The sequence below is a fragment of the Muntiacus reevesi genome, chromosome 13 (genome assembly GCF_963930625.1).
Source record: "Muntiacus reevesi chromosome 13, mMunRee1.1, whole genome shotgun sequence".
Classification (NCBI taxonomy): Eukaryota; Metazoa; Chordata; class Mammalia; order Artiodactyla; family Cervidae; genus Muntiacus; species Muntiacus reevesi.
Window position 1 is genome coordinate 26,508,683 of NC_089261.1, and position 22,338 is coordinate 26,531,020.

The following is a 22,338-nucleotide window of genomic DNA, read 5'->3' on the forward strand; positions in this document are numbered from 1 at the left end:
CTTGGGTTAAAAATAGGAAACCCCGCTCAGTCAACCCAAAGGGGAACAGAGCCCACCGCCCACCAGGCTCTCACTGACCTTCATAGAAGCCGTCCTCATCCATGTCTCCATAGACGTAGAGATACTTCCCTGCCGTGAGGGGCAGCTCAGCCTCCGGGTTCTCATTGGGCCCATCGAAGGGGTTATAACTAGAGGGAGAGACAGACCCACTAGGTAAGGCTCTGGGTGGAGACGGACACCAGCCCATCCCTTCCAGAGCGCGGAGGCCTCCTGTCTGCTGTCACCTGGATATTTTCTTTTTCTTTCTTTTCTTTAAAATAAAATTTTTCTTTTGCCTGTATATTTTAGATTCATGCAATTGGTTTGGTACCTGTGAGTTGTCTGTGCTCTGAAAACTCAGACCACTAATGTCTCAGCTCACACAGATTTAAAGCTAAATGGTAATTCTGCAACCAAGCGGTATACTCTGAGTCCTTCATATCAGATGTCATTTGTGTGTGTGTACACATGTGCTCAGTGTGGAATCATATAATTCCAAATTATACTATGACTCCCTGGGCTGCAGCCCACCAGACTCTTCTGTCCATGGAATTTTCCAGGCAAGAATACTGGAATGAGTTGCCATTTTCCTTCTCCAGGGTATCTTCCCAATTCAGGGATCAAATCCATGGCCCTTGTGTCTCCTGCATTGATAGATGAATTCTTTACCACTAGTGCCACGTGGGAAGCCCAGAAGATGTTTAAATGATTGCAAATTATATGTTTTAATAAGCTTCTAAATTGGTAAGCAAAGTTAAAAGCTACTAAGGACTTTCCTCGGCGAAGGCAATGGCACCCCACTCCAGTACTCTTGCCTGGAAAATCCCATGGATGGGGGAGCCTGGTAGGCTGCAGTCCATGGGGTCGCTAAGAGTTGGACACAACTGAGTGACTTCACTTTCACTTTTCACTTTCATGCATTGGAGAAGGAAATGGCAACCTACTCCAGTGTTCTTGCCTGGATAATCTCAGGGACGAGGGAGTCTGGTGGGCTGCCGTCTATGGGGTCGCACAGAGTCAAACACGACTGAAGTGACTTAGCAGCAGCAGCAGCAAGGACTTCCCTGGTGGTTCAGTGGATAAGACTCCAGGCTCCCAGGCCTGAGTTCAACCCCTGGTCAGGAAACCAGGTCCTACATGCTGCAACTAACACTGGCAGAGGCAAATTAAAACAACAACAACAACAAGTAATTAACTCTATAATGTTTCAATACATTTTATTGAGGGACGGTAGAATTGTATGACATATACTATTTAGTTATCTGTTTACCTTTTACACTTTGTAATATGACATGATTATCTTTTCCCTCATGAAAGACTCTATCATATTCATTTTAATAGTTATTTAATATTCCACTGGATAGACTAACATTCTTTAATTGATCCCATGTTGGGCATGGATATTTCTTCAAACGTTTGGCTGATATAATTAGTGCTATATCCAATGTCCTTATCAACATATCTTTGCTCACTTGCCCCCTTTCTTCCTAAAGGTGAGTCCCTAGGAAGTATACTTGTTTGGCCAAAGTCATGCACATTTTAAAGGTCTCGTGTATGTTCAGCCAAAATATACTGAAAATGATGCACATTTTATCTTCCCCTCTCTACCAGGACTATAAAAATGCCCACCTTTTCAAGTCCTCAAGATATTAGAATTAACATTTTAAAAAATCACCTCCAACTTGCAAAAAGAACTTGTGAGATGAATTTTTAATTTTCTAATTAAAAGTTTAATTAAAATAATAGGAAAGGCCTCATCAAGAAAAAGAAAATGTGACATGACTGATCATGGCAGATGATTGGATAAACAAAAGAACAGAGTTTCACTCATTGTCCTGTCACACAAGGGGTGAAGCCACAGGCCCTAGGGCCACCCAGGGACAGTGTGCCCTTGAAGGATTCGGGATGGGGAAAATAGAATAAGGCTTCTGTGGTTTTGGTAAGATGGGCATCTTAAGAAAGAATTTCAGTGACTCCAGATTCTGGCATCTTCCCAGACATACAAAAGCACTAAAATCATTAACTTGAGAAATGTGTTCTTTGTGATCAGTAGGGCTTCCTCGGTGGCTCAGAGGGTAAAGTGTCTGCCTGCAATGTGGGAGACCTGGGTTCGATCCCTGGGTCGGGAAGATCCCCAGAGAAGGAAATGGCAACCCACTCCGGTACTCTTGCCTGGAAAATCCCATGGACAGAGAAGCCTGGTGGGCTACAGTCCATGGGGTCACAAAGAGTCAGACACGACTGAGCGACTTCACTTTCACTTTCAGTACTATTTTAATGCTTGACTACATGAATTTCCCAGCCAAAATGTTCATATATATCCTGGTTCCTCCCCTAACTCTTCAGAGTAGTTCCTCAGAGCTACCAAGGGCTGTCTCCTAAGCCACAGTCCTTGTGATGCCCTGAATAAAATGTAACTCACAGTTTTTACGTCATGCATTTTTTTCTTCAGTCTTTCTCTGTAACTTAACATGGTGATGTGAGGATGGTTCCGCACGAGCAGCCCGTGAGTTACCAGCACTTTTCTCTCCATGTTTTATTTGATTCCCATTAATGCCCAGTGAGGAACGCAGAGATGATATTAATATCATTATTCCCAATGTTCATGGCCAATTGTGATGACTTATCCAAAGTCATAAGCTCATTAAGAGGTGGGTGTGGAACCAGAGGGCGTCCCAGGTGGCTAGTGGGTAAAGAACCCTCCTGTCAGTGCAGGAGACATAAGAGACACGTGTTTGATCCCTGGGTCAGGAAGATCCCCTGGAGGAGGGCATGGCAATCCACTCCAGTATTCTTGCCTGGAGAATCCCATGGACAGTGTAGCCTGGTGGGCTACAGTCCATAGGGTCACAAAGAGTCAGACATGACCGAAGTGACTGGGGCGGCAGGCAGCTGGAACCAGAATGAAGGCCTCCTGATCCTCATCCTGTGAGGTTTTAACTATACCAAGCCACCCTTTCCCTAGAGCCCAGAGGTCCAGGAACATCGTCCAGTGCTCTGAGGGTTTTCCTGTGTCAGTAACTTCCCTGGGCATTTGCATCAGGAAGATAGCGAAGTTTACAATGTGGCCCATCTGGTTGGGAGTGGGGTGAGGTGGTACATACACCACCAGGAAAACACAGAAGATGGAAACAGAGCTCGCCGAGCACCCTGCCTCTGGCTGGTGACTTCGTGTTGGAAGCACACTGATTGACCACATGTGCTTTCTCTTTGCCTGGTTTCACGCTGGCTGTGAATCCTGACTCTGGGTGCCTTGGCTCTTGGGCACCTTCCCTGGAATGAGGTCTCGTCTCCCCAGGAAAGTGGAGAGAGAGTGAGTCTGGCGGGCAGGTAGCCCCTGCATCCTTGAGGGACCAGACTCATTGCTGGGAAGGGCCCAGCTGGTGAGGAAAACAAACCTGGAATCCAGCTCAGCATCCTGCCACGACTCCAGCTCACAGCCCTGGAGGGTGTGCTGCGCTGAGCAGCTGTGTGCAGCCCGGCTCCACACACACACAGAGGAGGACTCATCCTCCAGTCAGACATGGGGTAGGGGTGAGCCCTCCAGCCCAGGCCCCAGACTGGTGTCCTCAAAGGTCTCCTCAGCACTGTAGCAATGTCCCCACAGACCACGTGAAGGACGCTTGCAGGTGCAGTCGGCATTCAGCTGGGGGACCCCCCTCAGAGGTTGTCTGGCATCCTCACCCAGGACTCTCCAGCCCAGGGCGGCTTCTCCGTAGGTTTCCATCATCTGAATGTCAGAAGTGGGTGTGCACTGGTAAATTTAGTGTATCAGCAGAAAATAATTCACTGATCAGCAGATCAGTTATTAGAGATAAATCTCATTGAAGGAAGCAAAAGGCTTTGAAGGTATATGGATAGCTCACCCTCCACCACCTCTGCAAGAACAAAGTGTAAGCGTCTCATGAGGGAAGCATCCACACCATTGGTGATAGCTCCTGAAGTCTTATTTCTAAGCAGTTCTGTGCACAGCCCTATGGTAGGACTCTGGTGCTTGATGGCAGAGGTGTCTGTCCTGCCTGCGCTGGCCAGCCCGGCCTGCAGAGGGTTGCTGGACTGTCTAGGGAGACAAAAGCCTGGGTCTGTACTGAGCATAAAGTACTGGATATCTGACTGTTCTGTATCTGCTTTCTGTGACTATTTGATTCATTCATGCCCGGACAACACGGCTAACTTTGGGTGGAGGCTTGTTGCATTATAAGCAGGCAGGGAAGTTGCGGCCAAGTGGTGAACTCTCACCCATCACAGAGTTTTCAGTGATGGCCACCAGGAATCTGAGAGTCATGCATGACCAGACTGGCTCATCTTAACAGACATGGACACACGGGTCCTCCAATGAGAGCTCAGCTCCCGGGCTGTGACGGCTGCGTGATGCGGCCCAGGCACTAGGCAGATGGGGAAGATGCTGGAAAGGCACTCAGCAGGGTGTTCTGGGCAAGGGTGATGCTTTTTGAGTTTCAGCTTGCTGCCTGTTATGGGGTGAATTGCATCCCCCCAAAAAAGATGTTCGGATCCTAAATCCTGGCTCCTGTGGAGGTGAGGGTATTTGGAAATAGGGTCTTTGCAGGTGTGATCAAGCTGGGATGGGGTCGTACTGGAGCAGGGAGGGCCCTAAGCCAGTGGCAGGGGTCCTTGTAAAAGGAGGAGGGAAGACATAGAGGCAGAGGGAAAAAGCGCACATGAGGATGGAGGCAGAGTGGAGTGGGGCATCTGAGTGGAGGAACCTCGAGGATGCTGACAGCCAGCTGGGATAGGCAGGACGGTCCTCCTCTGGGGGCTTCAGAGAGTACAGTTCCACTCACACCTCGACTTCCCACCTCTGGCTTCCAGAACTGGGAGAGAATGTATATCTGGTTTTAAGCCACCCGATTGGTGATAGTTTTGAATGGCAGTCCTAGGAAACTAACACACTATCCAAACTCTTTCTATTAGAATGGAGAAACTCTTCATTTTGATCAGTCACTAAGTCATGTCCAACTCTTTGTGTCCCCATGGACTGCAGCACTCCAGGCTTCCCCGTCTTTCACCATCTCCTGGAATTTGCTCAAACTCATGTCCATTGAGTCTATGATGCTATCCACCCATCTCATCCTCTGTCGCTCCCTTCTCCTCTTGCTCTCAATCTTTCCTGGCATCAAGATCTTTTCCAGTGAGTTGGCCCTTCTCATCAGGTGGCCAAAGTATTGGAGCTTCAGTTTCAGCATCAGCCCTTCCAATAAATATTCAGGGTGATTTCCTTTAGGATTGACTGGTTTGATCTCCCTGCTATCCAATGGGATTCTCAAGAGTCTTCTCCAGCACCACAATTTGAAAGTATCAATTCTTCGGTGCTCATCCTTCTTTGTGGACCAACTCATAGCCATACATGACTACTGGAAAAACCATAGCTTTGACTATGTGAACCTTTGTCGGCCAAGTGATGTCTCTGCTTTTTAATACCCTGTCGAGGTTTGTTATAACTTTTCTCCCAAGGACAATCTCTTGGCATTCTCCAAAGCCTGGCTGAACTGCCCGCCTCTTCTCAGTGCTGGGGAAGGGACCTATCAGCTCATGGAGTGGCCTACCCATCACCCCACCTGCCCCGAGGCTGCCCTTCCTCACAGATGCTCAGAGGATGCAGAGAGGAGCACTACTCTTACCTGTAGCGGGCGACACACAAGTGGACCTTCCCCGAGTACCTCTGCTTGGCGGTATTGGAATTCCGATCATTATCCATCTATTAAAGACAATGGATATGTGGGTTATTGACACTGAAGGCTTCACATTTCATGCTGGAAACACACAGGAAATCTCTTCCATGGTCCCCCCAGAGTTTTCGGCATCACATGGTGGGGACTCTGCCCACCATGAGATGCTGCCACACCCGGGTTCTCAGGTTTGGGCATGACCCAGAGACAGGGCAGGCTCCTGGGTCACACAGAGGACATTTATAAAGGACTCATCTCCCCCAGTACTGTATGATGTCACTTCTATGTGGAATCTAAAAAATAACACAAGTGAAGGTATACGCAGAAAAGATAGACTCACAAACTTAGGTTACCAAAACAGGGGAGGGATAAATTAGGGGTGTGGGATTAACAGATACACTCTACTGTATAGAAAATAGATGAGCAATAAGGATACACTGTATAGCACAGGGAATTAGAATCATTATCTTGAGATAATCTATACTGGAGTATAATCTACAACAATACTGAATCACTATGTTGTACCTGAAACTAACGTAATATTGTAAATCAGCTATATGTGGTGTATGCGCACTAAATCTTTACAACCCTATGGACTGTAGCCCGCCAGGCTCCTCTGTCCATGGGAATTCTCCAGGCAAGAATACTGGCGTGGTTGCCACGCCCTCCTTCAGGGGATCTTCCCGGCCCAGGGATCGAACCCCTGTCTCTTACATCTCCTGCATCTGCAAGTGGGGTCTTTACCACTATAACCACCAATATAATATTGTAAATCAAATATATGTCAATATAAACAAACACACACAAAAAAAACAAATAAAAGCCACTTAAAAAAAGACCTCGTATCCTCTCACAGAGTGGTGAGTGCTGTGATTTAAGGCCTGAGACGGTCACTGCTCCAGAGCCTGCCAGGCTCCTTGGAGGACAGAGTTAGCCCAAGCCTGTGTCCTCAGCCCTCGAGGACTCCATACAGGGAGGGGAGTGCTCACACGTGGATGGCGCCTGGTGCCCCCAGGAATCCTGCGTGGAGGAGGCGACATGGAGCTCCTTTCTCCCGGTCCCCCCTCCTCCTACCCCACTCCTCTCTGCCTATGGGGGCTAAAACCATCGTGAGGTTGGGGGAGGGTAGGACAGGGCCCCAGGCTGGAGGAGGGGGTGGTTTTTCCCCAGGGGAGGGTGGGAGTGACTGTGACTTGTCATGCATAGCCCCCTCCCCTCCCCCCCACCCCAGGACAAAAAGGCCCGGGACTCCTGCCTGCTCCCCACAACACACTCCCACCCTTCCCCCTCTGCTGGGCTCCCCAGGAGTTAGGCCACGTCACTCCAGTCTCAGGACCTTTCAGTGGCTTCCCCCTGGACTGAACCAAAATTTGAGAATTTGCTTGAGGTTTTCAACTCGCCTCCCACCCCACCCCCCAGCTCCTCTCTGGCCCAGCGGGCTTCACCTGGGTTCCTGCTCATAGATGGACAGACCACAAATGGCCCATGGCCAGTCTGAGAAGGGCTGCCCTGTCCTCTGCATCGTCCCTGCTTGTTGGGGTTCAGGACATTCACTGTTAGCCGACTTTTAGATGTTCACTCGTTTATGATCATTCTGCCCATGAGAGCAGGGGCTACCTTGTCTGCAAACTGGGCCCTCACATCCTGGCATAGAATAGGTGGTCAATGAAGATGGCTTAATGGGGGTGAAGGCAGGAGAAAGAGGAGATGGAGGGAACTAGAGAGAGAGGGTGGGAGGGCCACCCACAGCCACAGCCCACATCATGGGTAGCAGGGCAGCGGGCCGAGGCCAGGACAGGACTCACGTCTGATTCAAATCTGCATCTTGGGCCACTGGATCTTGACAGGAAGGTGGGCTTGACGGACAGAGGTTCCGGCTTGTCACCCGGGAGCGGGAGGGGCCGGATATATTCACCGACCACTGTGCGGCTTCCAAGGGCGCTCTCCTGACCTGGACACCAACATTGGAATGATTTGAAAGAAGGTCCAAAGGAAATAACCAAAGCACGCTGGACATTTGCCTTCCCCGTGGGTCTTTCCTGTCTTTCACATCAGCCTTTGAGTTTCATTTCAGAACCCACCCATCTCCCACTCTTCATCTACACCCTCTGCTCTAGGCCGTCCATCTGGCAGAGTCCATTCCTGGCTACACTGATTGTTTGCTGGAGATGGTGTGGCACGCAAGATGGGAAGGTCCCATCAGAGAGACCTTCGTGGGAGTCATGGGCAAAGAGGCTCTCCTTTTCCCCAGCTTAAACAGAAAGGAGGTGAGATTTAGTAGGATGGCAGCCACATTGTCCCCAGGAGGAGGAAACTCCATTTGAGAATGGAGCCTGCTCATAGGAGGAGGAGCAGGAAGATGGAGAGGCAGGAATCAGGTCCAGACGGCATGGTTGAAGCCCTTGAATCCAGCTGTGTGTTCATGCGCTATTTGCGACCCCATGGACTGCACCACACCAGGCTTCCCGGTCCTTCACTATCTCTGGGAGTTTGCTCAAATTCATCTCCATTGGGTCGGTGATGCTGTCTAACCATTGCAGCTGTGCCTGAAGCTAAGCCATCTGCATCTACTCTACATGATAAATAAATTCCTTTTTGCTCACACTAGTGTATGTCAGCTTTCCTGTCACTTATTATTAATAATACAACCTGAATACTCCTGACATATACCAAGTGGCCAAATGGTCAGGTGTATGGCTAAAAGATACTTTTGACAAAAGAGATTCACTAGGACCAAGCAGATCTCTGCCCATCCTGTCCTCGGGGGTTGCTGGGCCCTGACCTAGGCACAGTGCGGGGGGATGGTGGGGCAGGCAGGGGAGAATCGAGTCCCTTGACCAGTGCTGGCCCAGGCTGTCGGATTAAAGTCAGGCATGTATGTTTAGGATCAGACATGAATTACAGAAGTAACTTTTACCCCCTCCCCGAGTTCTCTCGGCCCAGTGGACTGCAGACACCCTTCCCTGGCTTTGTCTAGCCTCTGGCTGTGGCTCTCCAATCATAGGGACTGCCTCACAGAGGAAGATGACTCACTGAGCCCAAATCAGGAGAAACAAACACTGTTAGAAGTGTTCTCACAAAAGCTGCATGGAAGTCACCCCCTCAGTCCCAGTCTGATTAACAAAAGAGTGATGAAGCATCACTGCAGTAGAGAATTGATGCTGAAATAGACCCTAGGCCCTGCAAGGAGGCCACATCCCAGGGAGCAGCAGACTGGCCCTGGTCACTGCCCAGGATCCCTCAGGCCCACAGCAGCGCTCGGCATTCAGCAGGTTCAATGAATCGGCTCTCAAATCCTACAGCCTTAGGAAGTCAGCTGAGGACGGGGCCTGGTGCTTCAGTGCCACAGTGGAAGGATGCCACTCTGACATGGGACTCATCCAGGTCAACGACCTGTGAGTGGAAGTGACGTGTCCTACTTTGGGGTGGAAGGCTTTTTGAGCCAGTGTCTAATTTGTTATGCTTCTTTTCCCCTGAGATGGAACATTCCAGACAGAGGAGGCTCAGAATTCCTGAGTGAATACAGTATGGAACCCATTCCCTGATCCAATCTGAGGTGGATGTGGAGCAGGATCAAAAGAGAGAGAGAAACGTGTGCTGTTTTAAGCCCCTGAAATTTAAGGATGTTTGTTACTGCAGCTGAACCTAGCCTGTCCTGACTGATACACTGCTGCTGGAAGTAGCAGGGGGTGACACCACAAGAAAAGGTGAAATGACTAGAGTCACCTCCTGTTTACATTTTACTTAAACAAATCCAGTTCTCTAGAGAAAAATCATCTGATGCCTGTGGCATGTTTTACCTTCCCTTCTGCTCTTTGAGTGAATGTGAGATTAGATACAAAATCATGTCATGCCCTCAGCTGCACATTCCTTTGTGATCTGCATGCCTCAGGATATGTATTTTTTTTTGGAAAATATGGCCACTGAGCCCAAAACAATGACTTTTATCTGGTGTTTCACCAAAACTCAGCTCCAATACTGGAAGGAAACTGGCGATGGAGGGGTAGCCCTGGGAGGTGACACGCCCGCTTCCTAGTAGATGTCCAGGGATAATTCTGTTCCTGTGTGGTTCCCGCCCTTGCTGGTGGCAGGCGTGACTCTACCGCACAGGTGAGCCCTGACCCCACCAGGGGCTCATAATCAAGTGGTCCTTGTTGTCCTCAACCTCAGGCTGACCCCGCCTCAGGCAGGAGGCCCCCGGCAGGACGTGCAGCACACCTGCCTGGTCCTGCTCTGATTCTGCACTGGCCCTGCCCATTCCTTCCGTCTCCCGCCCTCCCCTCTGGCATAAGGAGGACAGGCCAGCCCAGCAGGGAGTTTCCTCATTTAGTGGCCTCTGCCATCTGCCAACAAAGAATGACCTTGAAGAGGACTTCAGGGTTGCACGAGGAAGCCCCCTTGCAGGCATTCTGCCCATGGCCAGTGATGCCAGCATAGCAAGGATGCTCTAAGGACGCTGCCAAGTGTGCCTGGCTAAGGAGCTGGTCATTTAGCACGATGGCTCTTCCAAAGAGCTGAACAGAAGCCTTGGTGCAAACCTACTCTCGTACCAGGACCTAGAACTCCCTTAATAACACAGCCCTGTTTTGGTTTTGCTTGTTTTGTTCTTAGTCAGCATCCATTTTCCTCCATCACAAATCAGATTGGTTTTTCCAGATCAATCTGGATGCCGAATGACTCAGGTCAATCACTGCTCCACCTCCAGAAACCCATGAGCTTGCCCTGGATCTTGCCCTGGACTAACACGTTCTCATGCTGTGCAGAAAGGAATTCACATGGAGGAAAGCCTGGGGCCGCTACTTTAAGAAGGGTCTGCTGACAAGTCAGGCTGCGCCGTGACCAGGAACACAGCTTCTAAACCTTTCCCTACACCGATGGGACAGGCTCCCAAGGTGACAAGGGCATTTCCCTGTAACTAGACTGTGGGCCCAACCTGGTCTGTACTGAGCGCCTGCCTAGCTCGGGCAGTCTGGAATTCTGGCGTGTGCTGGGCAGAGGTGCCCACATCACTAGTGCCCAACAAATTCTGTATGCTATATCTACTCGGTGTCCTTGGACATCATCACTGCATGCATATAGCTGCTTTTTTTTTTTTTTTGCTGCATAGTGGGCACTCCAGGTGGTCTTCCTGGAGGAGGAGGGCATAGGATGCCTGCACATGGATTCTTCAGATGCCCCATCTCTTCTCCCTCAGGACCCACTCTGTGCTCGTCCTGTGTTTCTGTAACAGGTCTGAGCCAGGAGGACAACTCTGTGCTGAGTCCTGAACTCATTGACCATGCTGGGGACCTAGGGACCGTGAAAATTGCACATGGCTGAGCTCATGTGAGCCCTGAGCCACAAACCTTCCCACCCAGTGGGGATTGGAGAAGTTGTTTCATGCTCAGGGCTCGTGGCTCAAACTTCATTTCCAGGAGGCAGTCTTCTCTGATCATCCCAAATGGCCCTGGATCACTTGCTGTCTTGTCACCTGACCGCTCGTGTCTGTCTGAGCGAGCAGCTCCCTACTCACTCATCTGTCCCCCTGTGTCTTGTCTGTGTCCCCCTGCCTAGAGGGGCTCTACATAGGGCCTGCCGTCTGCCCAGCATCGCAGCCTCGGTACCTGAACACGGCCGGGGGAGAACCCTGTGCTCAGAACTTGGTGGTGGTGGTGGGGGGTGTCCAGACCTCCCTCTCCCCATCTTGGGTTTCATGGCCTCTCTGCATTCTCCCAACACATGCGCAGGATGGAAAGGGAGCGGGAAGGAGGGGTAAGTCAAGAAACATTGTTCATCAAGATACATGCTGCAGCACTTCATTTTAATAAGAAAAAGCACCCAGAAGAACTTATCCTATGTTCTGACAAAAGCTGGGAGAAATCTGGAAACTCCCTCCCTTCTGTGGAATTCTAAAGTGGGGTTCTGGCACTCATGTCCCCTAAAATAAAAAAAAATCAACTGCTTTACAGAAGACAACTGGGCCTGTGACTTGTTTAACCTTCAGTGGAGAGAAAGTTCCCTGACCGAGCAGGGTACGTCATTGTCTACCCTGGGAACTTCCCCTGAGGTTACATTAAATGCTTCCGTGATCAAGAAGTGATCCCTCAGAACCACACAAAGTGAAGTCTCCCCGCTCTCCACTCTGCTTCCTGAACACAAAAGTGACGGGAATGCATTAACATTCACCGCGGGTACTACTGTTGCCTTTGTTGGAACAGAAGTTCCAAGTACATCACAATGTCATCAAGAGGTCGCTGGGTGAGAAGGGAAACAGGCGAAGTTGAGAAGCCCGCCTGGCAGATCCCAGTGCAGAGCCCAGAGCCAGATCCCTGGGTCCAAGTCCCAGCTTGCTGCTTGGCTGGGTGATCCTCCAGGCACCTTGGCCAGTGTCAGATGCAGAACAGGGCTCAGAGAAGGTGGGAGGGAGGTTACACTGATTCACACCCATCAAGGGTGGTGCATCGAGTACACATGGGAAATGCCGGCCGCCCTTGTACCATCCCAAGTCCTGCTATGCTGGCCGCTCCCTCGGTGTTGTGAGAGGCTCTGTCACCCCCCTGGCTGTGCCTAGCTATTCCCAGCTTGCTGGCTGCACCTTCTTCTCCATCACGGCCGAGGCAGGAGGGAGGGAGGGAGGAAGTGAGGGAGGCACTTACCTTTTCCAATGGAGGGAGCCAGTCCGTTCATGAACCTTGGGAAAGACTTGCTGGGGGACGAGGGGACGTCCAGGGAGGCCACGGGGCTGCTGCCCAGCAGGTCGATCTTGCCGGCGTGCTGGCGAAATTGCTCCAGATCCCGGGACAGCAAGCTGAACTGCTCACTCTGCGTCCGGCATTTCTCCTCCAGCTCCCGCACCTTGCACTGCGCGCGGAGACCCAGACATGCGGTTAGCAGGTGGCCTGGGCTTCTGGGGCCTCATGTGTCTGCGCCCAAGTGTGTGTCTGTGTGTGTCTGTGCGTTGCATGTGTGTGCACAAGACTGAGTGTTGTGTGTGCATGTGTGGATGACAGTCTGTGTGTGTGTGTGCACGTGAAAGTGTATGGCCTGAGTGTGTTTGCACACATGCGTGCATGTGTGTGGTGGTGGGGGGCCTGCCTCCTGCCTCCACGTGAGAACAGTGGCTGAGCAGATCAAGCTTCCTGTCGATTGGAAGGTTGGCCGTCGGCCAGGTTCTCTCGCAGGGCAAACGTGGGAAAGCACAGGTGCCAAGAAACCCTGCAAACGCTCAGATCCCAGCCAACCGCGGATTGTTCTGGGCTCTGTGTGCAGCCCGGGCACTTTGTGGTTGGCACGCCTCACTGTAGCTGCTTGAAATTTGGAGCAGGAGGTTGGTGAGAGCCCAGCTTTGGGGACGGCTCAGTTGCTAACTCCACTGATGCAGTTTTCTGGTGGAGGCCTCTGCCCCTAAACTGCAGAACCCCAGGGCACCCTGTTTTAGCATTAAAAGGAATTGCTACCTGCTGGCTTGGGTTAGCAACATCACTGCCATCTGCAGACACCGGGGATATTTAGGGAGATGGGAGCATCCCTGGGTACACATGACAGGGAGGGTACCACGGGCAGCACCCCCAGGCACCCCCATCTTTGCCTGCTCCTGGTTCTCAGTTGGGTGGGTGTGATCCTGCCATACTCCCCTTCCTAGAAACAGAGATCCACACTCCCTACACTTCCTTCCCTACTGTTCCCTTCGTGGCACCCTCCCCCCCGCCATTCTAGTAGCTCCCTGATTATTCTTATTTCTCCTCTCTCTCTTAGATCATTTAATTGCCAAGCTTGTGCTTTCTGGTCCCCTGACACATTCTCAATGCTTTGCACAATATTGGCACATCCTAGGTGCTCAATAAACATTTGCTGAAGTGGTGAAGAGAGAGGACCCCCTGATTTGCAGGCATCACACTCCTCGTGGCAGTGGCTTGTTCCATCTGTGTGGTGGTCCTGCCTCATCTCCCTTCTTTTGTGATAAATGGACAACGCCATCTGCTGTATTATTAACTGCGTGCATTGTCTGACTTTCTCCACTAAAATGTCAGCTCCGTGAGGGCAGGAATTTCTGTCTCCTTTCCCACTGTGTCCCCAGTACTCAGACTAGAGCTTGGTACCAAGTTGGGGCTTGAGAGATGTCTGGATTCATGTAGGTGAGCAGACAGGGATGTGGACGGTGGTAGAACAATGCTGTCTTCCTCCTCCTTCTCCCTACCCCACTTCTCCCTCTCCCCCTCCACCTGTATTAAGCCTTCAGCTCCTTAGGCCAGAGTGAAGTGCTATTTATGTCTGAGATCATGGAATTCTGAAAATAGACCTAACAAATCCCAAACCTATAATTAATTTCTTTGATTCATTAAAATAATTGGCAAGATTCTTTTAAAAGGCTGAATGAGCTTGGCTCATCATCATCATATGATGGCTGTCTCCACCGAGGATGGCACAGAAGAGACCCTGGGCTCCTCTGGGCACAGGTGTGGACTTGGAGCAATCTGCCCCCTGCCTGGGTCCCCCATCACAAAGATGCAGGACCTGCTAGGAAGCAGCTCTGTCCCCAGGATAGCAATTTCAGAAGCCTCAAGGCCAAGAGCTCTGGTTCTTCTGGGTTCAGTCCTGAAGAAGAGACTTTTGCTCCAAGGCTGAGCTTTTGCTCCAAGGTCCTCAGGTGGGGAAAAGCAGCTGCCAACAGCCTCGAGTTAAAAGGGCACTAGAAGAGCCCTGAGATCACCTGTCCATCCAGGTGTGCCACCAACTGCCATGGTAGTGTGTATGTGTGTGGGGGGCGTTGGGGGGTGTGAAGTGATGGTGGAAGGATACAACACTATTTAAATGGCCACATTCTCATTTTAATGTGCATGAGAAAAATGCAACTGGCCATCAAATTCTTCATGTGTATGTCCTCTGTGTGTGTGTAAAAATGACCTAACTCAAAAAACAGATTTTTCATTGATGCAACTTTCACGAAATAATAAAATTAAAGTGATGGAGAGCTGATCAGTGGTTGTCAGGGTCTGGAGTTGGGGGAAGGGTCTGACTTTTCAGAAGTAACATGTCCCTGGTGGTCCAGTGGATAAGAATCCACAGGCCAATGCAGAGGACACGGGTTCGACCCCTGGTCCACATGCCGTGGAGCAACTAAGCCTGTGAGCCACAATCATTGAGCCTGTGCTCTAGAGTCCAGGATCTACAATAAAAGAAATCACCATAATGAGAGGCCTGTGCACAATGACAAAGAGTAGCCCCCACTCACCACAACCAGAGAAAGCCTGCACACAGCAACGAAGACCCAGGGCAACCACACACACACACACAAAAAGGAACATGAGGGTGTGACTTTGGGGGGTGGAGCCATCTGTACTCCTGACGGTGGTATGTGACTCTATATGCACCATCAAATCCCATGGAATTTATCACCAGAGGAAGGACAAAGACTGACTGTTTGTAGTCCGGCTACTGACACTGTGCCCACATCTACTGCCCGATCTCAACTGCTCCAGTCACCTACGATGCTATCCATGGGGAGCTGGGTGAAGTTATGCAGCAACCATCCGTGCTATCTTTGTAACTCCTTGTGAATCTCAAATTATTTCAAAATAGAATTTTAGAAAGTGCACAGATTTAAAGAAAATATGAAATAACTGTGTAGGTGGCAGGCAGATACAGAGAAAATCTCGAAGGCGGTGGATGAGTAGCTGGTGTGTGGGGACATCAGATCAGGGGCCTGGAGGGTTAAGAGCGGCCAAGGTCTCAGGAGCCCACACGGGGGTCAGGCATTTGAGGCACCTGGAGACAGAGCCCAGGGCAGGAGCTGATACCGAGCAGGGCCCTGTGGGGCCCCTGGACACAAAGGAGCCCTGTGTCCCCGGTTTCTTTGATTTACAGGAAATAATCTTCATTCAGCCTCCATGACCTTCCCTGAGTTCCAAGAGGCAGATTCCAATAGTTGTTAATTAGGGAAGGGAGGGAGAAACAGTCAAGAGAAATAATAGTGCAGCCTTGGGGCAGGGTCCTGGTTCCCCATCAATGGATACACACAGTATCTTTGAGCTATTTTGCAGATATTGAACTCCCACTCTTCTCCTCAGTTTCCGTGGGCGCTGGTGGAGGAGGTTCCCAAGAGGGCAGAGAAGGACAAAGTGCTCCTTGTGCCTCCCCGTCAACAAGCGCTTTGTAACACACGCCTGCACAGGTGTGACAGTGTGGTCTGAGACTTGCTTCCACGGTGACCTGGTGGTGAAGTTGTAGGGCTAACCCCCTCTCACCTCACATTTCTACCCCAAAGATTCTAAGAGTCCTGTGTGATCACACCTAAGTGTTTATCTCTCTTTTCGGTTCCTCGCTTTTTTTCTCCTCTGGGTATCTGAGGACATGGCTTCAAGGCAACAAGGATGCTGGTTCCCAGAAGTCAGGCAGCTGCCAGACGCCTTTTCTCACTAATTTCAGGGGGAGAAGGTCCAAATGGCTAGTGGATGAGACATAGGGACCCAGGAAACCCAAAGAATGTCTCATAAGTGAGAGTCCTTCTGGAGACTTCCTCAGGCTTTCCTGCTGTTTCCCTCTTCCAGGAAGGAGGCAGGTTTTCCTCCAGAGCCTCCTCTGCGGACACACTCTCAGGGTCTGGCTGCAGCTGGCAGAGGCTGGGTCTCTGATGCTGAGCCCGGCAGCTGGGGCAGAGTCCCTCCCATGACACCTGAGCCACTACCAGGAGGAACCACTTCCAAGTGACGCAGAAAGAAAACAGCAACCCCACTGATCAGCCCTGGCTGGCTTATTGGGATGTCAATATTGACCTCAGGATGCACCATCCCTCCGGCTTGGGTGGCAAGGCTGGTGGGGCAGAACCGCGCCCACATGTGTTAACCCGGCTGCTTGCATGTTCCCATCCCCAGCTCCACTTCTCCCACCCCAGAGACCCACCACCTGCAGCATCAGGAGCGGAGGGCGGCTGCCTTTCTGACCGCAGCAGGAGCAGATGGCACAGTCATTGGGCAAGTAAACTCTAATTGGGATAAACAGCGGAGACTTCCAAATTTGGCTGTGGGTATTTATAAAGATGAAGGAAAATACATCTAAAGACGTGCCTGCTAGCACTCCCAAGGTCCTCCACTCTGGGTTTTTCATCTGAAAAACTTCTGGGCTTTGTAAAAAGCAGCGAGTGAGTAGGGGGTTTTGCCCTCTAATGTGTCCAAACCAGGACCGTTCTGAGAATCCAGGGACACGGTCACCTCTCAACACTTAACACAGCAAAGCTGGGGGTCAGGGGCGTCTCAGCAGGGCTGGGTCGCTGCATAGCAGTGATTCGGGAGTAAGCTGTTCCGTGCAGTATCTTTATGTATAAACAAGCGTTGTGACGCTATTTATTATTTACTGAAAACCTGCTATGTGCTGGGCCCTGCCGGGGGCTTTCTGTGCATGATTGCTGATGGCCAGAGAGACTCCGGTGGTAAGCTGGTGGAGCCCATTATATGAATGAGAAAACAAGGCCAGATGGACTAAAGACCAAGGTCACATACCCAGGAAGTGGCAGGACAGATGTAAGCCTCTCTGACTCCAGGCTCTGGGCTGTGTCTAGATTGCCGACCTCCCTCTCATTCACTCAGGGGACCTGGAGGCAAGTCACAGAAGCGCATTGGGCCTCAGTCTCTTCATCTGTAAAATGGGGGAGAAACTTGTCTTTCAGGACAATAACTATTAAGTCCAGACTCGGTAGGACTTTAGGTGTCCTACAGGCACGGTAGGGGCTCCATAAGCAGAAGCTAAGATCTTTTGTCCTCTATGGGCAAAGGATACTACCAGAAGTCAGTTAACTAGTGACTCAATCCCCCTTGCTTCTCAGATGGCATCACGGTGCACTACCAAATCTCTTCAATTGTATCTGATTCTTTGAGACCCTCTGGACTGTAGCCCACCAGGCTCCTCTGTCCATGGGAATTCTCCAGGCAAGAATACTAGAGCGGGTAGCCATGCCCTCCTCCAGGGGATTTTCCTGACCCAGGGATCAAACCCAGGTCTCTTCTGTCTTCTGCATTGGCAGACGAGTTCTTTACAACTAGTGCCTCCTGGGAAGCCCTCTTTCATGGTGATGTTCAGTTAATAAATAACCTATACTTCCAGTTTCATACCTACACCTGCACCAGATCTTGCATGTAGCTACATATACACAGACAAACCCCATCAATTCATCTAAACTGGCTCTGGATTCCAGGACAAGTGACTGCTCTGAACTCTAGAATCTTTACAGGACGATGTTATCTTGATACTAAAATGTAACAAAGTAATAACCAAAGGGAGACTCTGGTGAAGATGACTCTTTAATGTTTTGCATCCTATAATGTGTATTGACTGAGCATTATTAAAACACAACTGTCTTAAACATTTGTTTTAGTTCACATGATGAATGCCTTTATCAAATCCAACTAAAACGTAGTGAATTCTGCACCAGTGGGTCTGGATCATTAGAGTCTTTTGCTTCTGTACAGACATGCATTCAGCACAGAGGCGCCCTGTGTGCAGATAAATACATTTCACAAGAGGGACCTCAGAACCCAGGGCTGCCTGTTGACTGTGGCTTTTGCCCTCAAGGTACCAACTGCAGTGAGATGGGGAGCATTAGGGAGATGAAGCTGGAGTCAGGTGAGCCCCCAAACACTGGAGCATCCCAGTTTCTTTGTTCCTAACAACCTTGTCCTCCAGCTAAGACTCATGGGTACAGGGTTGCCAAGGTTATTCCCAGGAGGCAGAGAACCCATGCCCACCACAATTACTGGGGGAAAGAGAATTCTTAAGAGATTGAAATGCAAAGCATTAAGTTTAAGCTTCTTTATCTGAGCACTTCTCAGATTCTCAACTTGGTTAATATTGTCACACTTTAGTAGCAAAATTGCACTGCCTTGTACGGACTCCAGAATTCAGATGTGGCAGAGCCATGCCACAGCGCCCCCACTCAGGGTCACTGCTCTTCCTAGCCTCTCCTGCAGGTCACTAGCTCTGGCTGGTGACCCAGAAACAGAGGTGACACCTGTTGCCTCTATAGCTGAGACATAGAAGAGCTCTCCCTGCCACCACGGTGATCAGGAAGCCATATGCTATGGCTGGCAAGCCTCAAGATACAGGGATCCTGGATCCCTGAGTTACCACGTGGAGGGGAGCTTCATGGAGGATTCCCATATGTGCAGTGGCAAGAAATGAACCCTTGTGCTGAGTGCAATATTTTGGTGTTTGTTACTACAACACACCTGCGCCTAACTTGACTTACACCAAGAGACCAAGAGATCAGAGACTAAGGTCATCTGTTTGATGGGACAAAACAGATTTATTTAACCACAAGAACACTTCCTTGTCAGATAATCACTGATTATCTTAACATAAGACAAGCAGCAGCATGGTACCTGAGACCTTGTTTAGGGACCTGTGGCAAAGTTTTCATTTTAATTTCCTTTAAAATCAGGGGGGAAATGAACACAATAATAATGAATCCAAGTTGGATTACATTCATCTGTGTACCCAAGCAGATGTAAAATATAATTTTTAATATCCTAAGGGAGGAAGGGTCCTATGAAAGCGAAAGGAGCCCAGGACCCATAAAAGTCACTGGGCAGCCCAGATGCTGACCCCCACCTTGAGATTCAGGGCCCTAACTGCTCTTGGATGAGACTCGGGGATGAATGGAACCTGTTCAGGTTCTTTCTGGCATCACCTGCAGGTGGACGCCTTGGTCCAGGAAGTGGCAAACAAACCCTGGGAGCCCTGAATAATTAGCCACAAACCACACGAGGCACACACACAAAGCCTCAGTACTGAGACACACAGGTGGGTACCAGCTCATCACAGGCGAAGATGCCCCCTGCAATGGATCCCGGAGCTCACTGCCTCCCAGCCCAGCAGGTGTTATGATTTATGAGCCCTACAGTCATGGACCATTTCTTCTTTGCACTTGACTTTCTCAGCAACTTGATGTGGTGTTACCTGTGGACCCTCAGGGCCCTTGCTCTGCTCTTAGAAGCTGTGTGTCCTTGGCAGGTGGGTCAGCATTTCTGTGCCTTGGTTGTCTCCTCAGTGAAATGAGGAGGAAGCTATCAACCTCCCTGGGCGGTATTAAAAGGATTAAATTCCATCACACTTGTCACTCGTGACCACATGATGTGTGCTCCTGTCTCTGCTGATGCCGAGAGGTCAGGGTGAGCTGTTTGCCCAGTGTTTCTGAGTCTGGCTGCTGCGGGAGCCAATCCACCTTTTGGTGGCAGGAGAGCTGACCCTGCCTTGCAGGGAGGTCAGGATCCCAAGGTCAGAGGATGCTGCCACACAGTGGTGGAGATTTTGGATTCTGGCGCCAAACTCCTGGGGTTGGCATCCAGATTCTGCCCCTGGCCATCTGCCCCTGAGGCTTTGGGAAGTCATTTCTCCTGACCATGCCTCAGTTCCCCTGGTTGTCATGGAAATGAGAGGGACAATATGACTGTCATCTCCTAGGTAACCCACAGATGCATTCTGAACAATGCCCAGCTGAGAAGGATTCAATAGACACTGCTGTTGGCACTGATGTTATTGTTACGGCTATTTTCTTTTGCTTCTTTGTCCTGAACTTTATAAAGCATCAAGGAAGCTACGTAACTACCACCTGCTCTTAGGTTGTTGGGTTTGCAAGCAGAGCTCTCCATCCCAATTCTGGAAAGGTGTTTTCAGTTGACTCTTGATCCTTGTCTTTGCTCAGCCCGCCAGGCCAGCCCGGATCAGTCCTCGGGTGTCCTGACCAGGAATAAAGACCCCTCCTCTCACCCGCAAACATGCTGGCTGCTCACTCATCAGAAAACAGGACTGAGACGTCCACAGAACCAGATGTGTGCATGTGAGTGTTCTGAGGGGTTTTAACCTAACACTACTTCCAGGGCAGCCCTTCTCTATCACTCTGTTATCCCTAGCTGTGCCAGGAAGTGGGTCTTTCTGCTCAGTAGAGGGGCTCACTGAAGTCAGGCATGGAGAACATGAACTTCCTGCTAAAGACGCTCCTGAGGACCCGGTGGTGGGAACTCGCTCAGGCTGTTCTTGGTCAACACTTCCAGTTACGAAGGCGCTGAGCCAGGATTGGCCAAGATTCCCAGGTCCCCTACACCTTCAGCTACTTCTCCTTCCTGTAACCAGCCTAGCAGACTCTCTAAACAACGCCTCTTAAACTGCCTGGGAGGGTTGGTTAAAATACAGACATCTGTGCCCCACCCCGGATTTCTGCTCCAGCAGGTCGCAGGCAGAAGCTGAGGATCTGTGTTCTAACGAGCTCCCGGGTGATACCGATACTGAGGGTCCGGAAAGCCCACGTTGAGAACAACCCAAGAGTGAGTAAAGTCATCATCAGTTCTACAAATTCACGGCCAAACTCAGAGTTTTTGAAAAGGCTCAAAACCCTGTTTGGAGAGACAGTTCAACTCCCTTCTTCCCCAGGTGGCTGCCTGTGAGAAGAATAAGGAAGGGCCCCTCCACTGCTGGAGAAGCCAATGCCCGCCCATGCCACAGGAGAGCAAGGGGACCACTCAGGTGCAAGGCGTGAATACTGATGACCCACCGAATTCTGGGCTCTCGGCTGTGCACGCATGCGGCTGGCCCGAGGCCAGAATCATTCTGACAATTCTCCTCCCCGCGGTCATCTGAATTCACAGAACATCCTTCCAGCCTGAGGATGGAAGCCGGCTTCGCTGGGCTCGCTCATCACTCACAGTGGACAGAACCCTGGGCCCCTACGCCTGGATTAAAGCGTCTCCCTGGGGCAGAATTCCCAAGAGGAGCTCCTCGGCTTCCCCCACCCCAGGGAGAGTCAGGCACCCACGACTGCATCAGAAGCTGCACATGTTCAGAAGAAGAGGGAGATGGAGCTGGCCCAGGGGCACACGGCTGGTCCACGCATGGGACAAAACTTCACAAAGCACATGGGAGGGGAAGACATCACTCGCTAAAATACCTGCATGCTGTCCAGCGTATTCTGGGTAAAGAGCAAAGCAAAACACAATGACAGGAAGACGTTGTGAATAAAAGAAAACCCAGGTTCTCAGCCCATCTGTGTGGCCTTCTCCGTTTTCCCAACCAAAGCACGTTACACCCGCCCCCCACGTGTTGGGGCCTGCACCCTGCACCAGCCCCGGGTGACATGACCTCAGCAGGCCTGTCACAGGGCGGCAGCTCAGAAGGCGGATTAAAACAATACAGACCATCAAATCGATGGGCTTGGGGTGAGGGGAAGAAAAGAAACTGGACCTCCAGCCAGAAGACTATGCAAATCAAACTGCGGTGGGTGATCCTGCGAGGGGAATGAAATGCTGTTTCAGGGAGATGTATGGCCATTGGGAGGTCTGTTTCCACTCTCCTGGGTTATATATTTTCCCACCTGCTATTTATCACTCCCAGCCCTCCAGATATTCATTAGCTAATGGACGCTTTCAAAAAAATCAATTTTAATATATATGATGATAATGATGAAACCATTTCCTGGGGGAGGAATAGATTTTAAAAGGCAATATAAGAGATGCACATATTCTGTTTTAAGTGGTCGTGCAGCTGCCCGGGGGACAAGAGACAAGGTCATCTTAAAGAGGACAGGCGTTTCCCATATGCAGAGACGCAGGCCCAGGGGAGAGGCCCTCCTGGCCTTTCTGGATGGAATAGA

General features: G+C 50.5%; 1 protein-coding gene across 1 annotated transcript in view; it reads right to left on the reverse strand.

Moving 5' to 3' along the window:
• The window catches only part of RIMBP2 (RIMS binding protein 2), a 123,843-nt gene that overhangs the window by 46,970 nt on the left and 54,535 nt on the right, over positions 1-22,338 (reverse strand). Inside the window, exons 5-8 of the mRNA XM_065904110.1 lie at positions 12,362-12,566; positions 7,532-7,677; positions 5,679-5,755; positions 79-188 (exon numbers count right to left, since the gene is read on the reverse strand). Of these exons, the coding sequence (XP_065760182.1) occupies positions 79-188; positions 5,679-5,755; positions 7,532-7,677; positions 12,362-12,566 (538 nt within the window). The remainder of the gene's footprint in view (positions 1-78; positions 189-5,678; positions 5,756-7,531; positions 7,678-12,361; positions 12,567-22,338) is intronic.